The sequence below is a fragment of the Geotrypetes seraphini genome, chromosome 8 (assembly GCF_902459505.1).
Source record: "Geotrypetes seraphini chromosome 8, aGeoSer1.1, whole genome shotgun sequence".
NCBI lineage: Eukaryota > Metazoa > Chordata > Amphibia > Gymnophiona > Dermophiidae > Geotrypetes > Geotrypetes seraphini.
This window is the reverse complement of record NC_047091.1, coordinates 68,696,778-68,702,777: the sequence shown is the minus strand read 5'-3', so window position 1 is coordinate 68,702,777 and position 6,000 is coordinate 68,696,778. Positions and strand designations below refer to the sequence as shown.

The 6,000-nt window shown below is 40.5% G+C and overlaps 1 protein-coding gene across 1 annotated transcript in view; it reads left to right on the top strand.

Moving 5' to 3' along the window:
- The first annotated feature begins 584 nt into the window (after window positions 1-584).
- VPS51 (VPS51 subunit of GARP complex) overlaps window positions 585-6,000 on the top strand; it is a 47,722-nt gene continuing 42,306 nt past the window's right edge. The window contains exon 1 of the mRNA XM_033956838.1: window positions 585-957. Coding sequence (XP_033812729.1) covers window positions 748-957 — 210 coding nt within the window. The 5' untranslated portion in view covers window positions 585-747. The remainder of the gene's footprint in view (window positions 958-6,000) is intronic.

Genomic DNA, 6,000 nt, shown 5'->3' with positions numbered 1-6,000 from the left:
TCAGTTGAGTTCTGCTCTGCTTATTCCAGATGAATGAGAGAACGGGCTCAGAGTGTTCTCCTTAAGACTGAAAGTGGCATACTTCTATTAAGAGAAGGGGGTTCAAAGAGCATGCCACCCAATGACAAATCCTTACAGCTAAAAGTGACACACCAGAGAAAATGGGGGTTCAAAGATTGTGACATCCTAATTAGTGAGACTTGGCATCTCTGCAGCCTTCAAACCTTATCCCTTCCCCAATATCAACTAGAAAGACAAAAAAAGAAATGGGCTTGGTATAGATCCCTATGGGTATTTTCTCTTCCCCTGAGTGACTTTCACCTGACTATTAACCAATACTGGCTTAGTGCTTAGAGCAGCTGCCTCAGCACCCTGAGGTTGCGAGTTCGATTCTCACCACAGCTCCTTGTGACTCTGGACAAAGTCACTTAACACTTCACTGCTCCAGGTACCTGTCTAAAATATGTAACCAGACAGAAAAAGCGGTATACAAGCCCCATCCCCTTTAACTCATTTTCCTTCTAACTGTTGCCGCCGCCTCCCCCATTTGCTGGACGCCGGAGGAACCGCTTAAAAAACCCAACAAAACACCCCACTTCAAGCGAGCTTTACTGACACTCTGCACAAATCCACCCCAATCTCTTCCTCCCTCTCTTTTTCAGGCTTTGTGCTTTCGTTTCACTTCCCCCCCTCCCCCCAGTAGTTTGAAGCGCGGGAACTTTATTGTTCCGGAAGTGCGGACAGAAGATGGCGGTTTCGTCCTCCGGCAGGGCTGGGCAGCTCCCGGAGGTGCGGGACGAGGCAGCGGATGAGGAGGAGGAGGCCGGGCGAAAGCGGAAGGCGCACGGTATGCTGAAGCTCTACTACGGCCTCCCCGCCAATGGGGAGGAAAAGGACCCACTGGACCCCACCGACGTGGACGGGGCTCACTTCAACCCGGAGCTCTTCCTCCACAAGGTGAGCACTGGGGGGGGGGGGAATAAGCCGTCTCCCCCCCCCCCCCGGCGGGCGTAGTGATGTCACATAACGTGGATGCTGGGACGCGGAAGAAGAGGGGCTGGTCTGACTTAGGGTATTCTGCTGCTCCTTCTAAGTCGGGTAGATTTACTTCGCCCTGGTCCCGCAGGGACATCCCACAATGCTGAACAGTTTTCAAAAAGACTGGGGAGGTGTGGGTGCCAGTCAACATATCTACCCGGCCTGGAGACAGAGAAGGTCTGGTGTTTTCTTCATACTGAATGTGCTCAAGCACCATAGAGATGACCCTCAGTGTCTGAACAAGACCAGGGAGTCCCAACTTTTCCAAATGATTGGGGGTGCTAAACCCAATTTTTTTTAAAAAAAATTTTAAAATTTATATACCGCATAATAACTATGCGGGTTACAAAATTATATGCATACATATTTAACAGATGCTAAACATGTTTCAACAAGACAAACACAGGAAGAGGGTATCATTATCAAAATCTTCTTTAAATTCATCCTACAAGATGAAAACAAAATCCCATAAAATCATTTACAGGACAGGAAGGCATTAGCGGAGAATAGCATTAGCACAGGAAGGCATCGACAAATAATTGCGTTTTCAACATTTTCTTAAAGTTCAGTCTCCCATCACAGAATCGTAGAATGCCAGGCAGCACATCCCAGGGAGTTTGATTAGGGTTACCAGATTTTACATTAGTAAAGTCTGCATTCTTAGACCTGCCTTCAGGCCCGCCCCATTACTCCTCAGCTCTCTCCCGCCCCCTCCCCATTGCCTGTTTGTCAGGCAGGAAGGCATCCACGCATTCACGGATGTGACATCACCGTGTGCGCGGATGCCCCCTTCCGACATAATTTCTTTTCAAAACCCGGATGGACCCCCAGACATGTCTGGTAACCCTATACCATATGGCTCCAGAAAAAGGAGGATAGACTGAGACATTGTTTTCCATTGCTTTCAATGGACGTGAAATCCAGATGTTCCAATCCGTCCTCCTTTTTCTGGAGCCATATGGTAACCTTAAGTTTGCTCAATATTGGCTCAAGTACCTACAGAGATGGCTTCAGTGCCAGGGACCCTTAAGGAACATGAACTGAGTGCAGGTTAAGGAAGGCTCAGCTGTCCTTGGTAGTTCTTATGACTAGTTCATCAATTTGCCCTTATATAGTAATAAGTAACATAGTAAATGATGGCAGATAAAAGACCTGTGTGGTCCATCCAGTCTGCCCAACAGTCTTGCACTCATCATCTAGTAATTAAGTTCCTTAATAAGGTGTTTTTCCCTCCACCACCCCACCCCCGCAATAAGCAAGACCTGTACTTGGATGATATGAATTACATAACATAAAATTTTATTTGTATACCACAATACACCATGAAGTTTGATGCAGTTAAAAAGAATTCAGTAGAAGACCATAGGTCTAATATTTCTATACCACATACACCATGAAGTTTGATGCGGTTAAAAGAAATTCAGTAGAAGACCATAGGTTAGGATACAAGTACAAATAGCATATGATCATGACATGGTCAGAGTCAAATACAATTATGGTATGGTAATATGAGAAGAACTCAAGTAGGTGAACAGCTTTCGAATACCGGTGCAGATAGCTACCTTTCTCGACATGTCTTCTTTGAATATTCTAATTCATTTGCTGGTAATATCAAAATTGGACTACAGCAATTCATTATATAAGGGAATTACACTAAAAGAACTAAGGCAACTGCAAATAATTCTAAACACTGTGATAAAAATCATCACTAAAACAAGAAAATTTGATCACGTAACCCCTCTCCTTCAAAAAGCTCACTGGCTACCCATAACATATAGATATACTTACAAATTAGCCTTATTAATTTTCAAAGTTCTAACAGTTAAAGCCACGTTCTTCTTAGAAAGATATCTTATTCCATATACTCCAAGAAGAACCTTAAGATCAGAAGATAAAAATCTATTCTCCGTTCTGTCCTTAAAGAGTTATAAACACATGACGGGAAGCAGTCTTTTTGGTCACGGCTCCCCAGATCTGGACCTCACTGCTGGCATAGCTTAGGGAAGAAAAAAACCCTTAATAGATTCAATGGAATGCTAAAATGTTTCTTGTATAAAGATGCGTTTGATTCTTAAAACTTTTTTAATGGGAATAATAAAAGGCCTCTTTTAATGGGAATAATAAAATAATTTAAAAAACTCCCCACCTTATGTTATTTCCTTTTTGTTCTTCTTTTATTTAATTTATTGTAGTTCCCCCCACACACACTCTTATCTTTTGTATATGTTCGTCTCTGTATTTGACTTTGTGTTATTTGTCCCCCCTTATTTTTTTCATATAAATTGTACATCGCTTTGAAACTTGATATTGCAATTTAATCAAATTTTTAATTGAACTTGAAACTTGAAAGTAGATGCTCCAGGAAGGGAGGAACTAACAGAAGGGTTATTCCATGTCAAATGGACCAGTTTTGAAAATTGTCCATACTCGACCCTTCTCCAAATTGAATACAATTTTGTGTGAACATTCAACCTAAATCATTCAAAATTTTTCAGCTGAATCTCTATTGATTTGAAACTTACAGGCAGCTGAATGGAGGTCACCTTCAGAGTGTCACAGTCTGCATAACACAAAACAGCTACTTTGTTCAGATGCTGCAGCCTAATAAAACCCATCAGGGGATTGAAATTTTTTGGAACCTAACATGAGCTTGCCTCCCTTTTTATGGATCGGCAAACTACACGGAAAATGTTTCAATAAGAAATTTAAGGCCTACTTTGATTCCTCATTGCTCCTGACCTATACTTTGATTCAGGCCATAACTGGACCAGTAGTCATAGCTCCTGATGTACGTCTAGGATTTGCACTAGGAGGCTTTGCAGCCAACTAGAAGCAGATATAGGTCCCCTTTTATCAAGCTGCGGTAGAGAGTTTTAGCACTGGCAAGCAAAGTAATGTTCCAGCGCTCATAGGAATTGAATGAGCGTTGGAGTATTTACCTCACTAAAAACTACTGTGGCTTGATAAAAGGGGGCCATAATGACATAAAAACGCGATGTCATTTTTTTAATGCAAATTTTCATCATTTTTGGGTACAAATATCTCTATTGTGTAGTTTTTAATTTTTTTTTAATATCATTTGTACTATGGAGCTAGTACCAGTACCATCAGGTGTACTAGGACATGTATAAATAATTGTTTCATACTTTGGAATAACGATAAAAATCATACTTCCTATTCAACAGACTTTGTTCTGTAACCCCAACAAAGATATACTGATAAGTGCTAAAAACATGTTTCGTTGGTCTTTGTTTTATTTTTTAATAACAATGTATAGCCTTTTAGCTTGATCTATGACCTGAAAAGACAATTTTTTTTTAATAAGCATTACAAACATTTGGCTTTTGGATGTGGAGAAGGGTGTTTGGATTGGTAGTTTTACTAATGAGGTCTTCATAATCAAAAGAAAAAAAACAAACAACACTTTTTTTTTAAATTGAGTTTTAGAGTAAATGTCTTATAGGTATGAAAGTTTCAAGTTTATTTAAAATTTCTTATACCGCCCAATCAGCCTTCTAGGCGGTGTACAAATTTGTAAAAACAGAAAACAAACTTTAACTAAAATACAAGTTTGAGGTTACAATACGTCCCCAAACTGTAACTATAAAAACTTTTTAAAACTATTAAAAACAAAGACAAACAAGAACAAAAGGTAAAAGGCAAGAACTACATTAGGCAAAGTAAAAGAGAACAATTAGGGAAAAAATCAATAGGGAGGGCTGCTGTTAAAATCAATAGTATTTTCGCTCAATTGCCCCTAAAAGGACAGTTAAGTCTCAAAGGCATCAAGGAAGAGAAATGTCTTTAGCTTTGTCTTAAAGTTATTAAGATTTGATTCTTCACGTAAATAATTTGGAAAACTATTCCAAAGAGAGGGGGCAGTGACAGAGAAGAGTTTCAGTTCAGTCAAAATAATAAAAATATCGTCCATTTACCATTTCCTTATTTTTATGCATTTATTGGTTGACACAGACATTGCCTTATGCTCCCTTTGGCCTTCTAGCTCAGTTAGAACGAAGGATCTAGGACAGGGATGTCAAAGTCCCTCCTTGAGGGCCGCAATCCAGTTGGGTTTTCAGGATTTCCCCAATGAATCTGCATGAGATCTATTAGCATATAATGAAAGCAGTGCATGCAGATAGATCTCATGCATGTTCATTGGGGAAATCCTGAAAACCGACTGGATTGCGGCCCTCGAGGAGGGACTTTGACACCCCTGATCTAGGATCTGGCACCCTGAGCTTTTTGTTTGTAACCACCTGGGTTTCTCCCCATTTTATATCTTCTCTCTGCTTGGCCCAATCATTGTGGATTTTTGTCGGTTTCCTGTTGTCCCCATCCCCATGCACACTTCTAGTCTGAATGTCACTTTATGTTCATAAAGAGCAGCAATGATTTTTCACCGTGTTTGTACCATAGCATCACTTTTGATTTACACGTTTGTTTCGGTTTTCTAAAGCCTTTGAATTCCTACTTTTTCTTCCATATTATTTTTGTGGCATTATCTGCTTTTTTTCTACAGATTTATATGTAACATTGTGGCTTGTTCACATGAAATACTGTTGCTGTTTGGACTTATTATAAGAGGTGTAGCAGTTTAGGACATCTTTTTCATTATTTTATTTTAGAATTCAACATAACATTAAAGCTTTCTTGTCTTCAACAGCAGATGAATCCAGAGACTAGTGGGATAACGTCCATCAACCATCAGGGGGAGATAGAGAGCACCGAATTGACCTCAGGTATATCATGGATGCACATCCTCCTGGCCAATCAGTATTCTCTATCTTCTGCAAGTTGGATGGTAGTTTTCATTCTGGTTCCTGGTTTCAGCTCCTAAGGTCGAAAGGCTATTTTTGGTCCTCTTGCTGCAGCTTCAGTGGAGCCTAGGTATATTGGCCAGATTGAGCCAACTTTAGGGGCAATACCTGGACCCACCCGGGTCCCTTCCCCACCCTACCT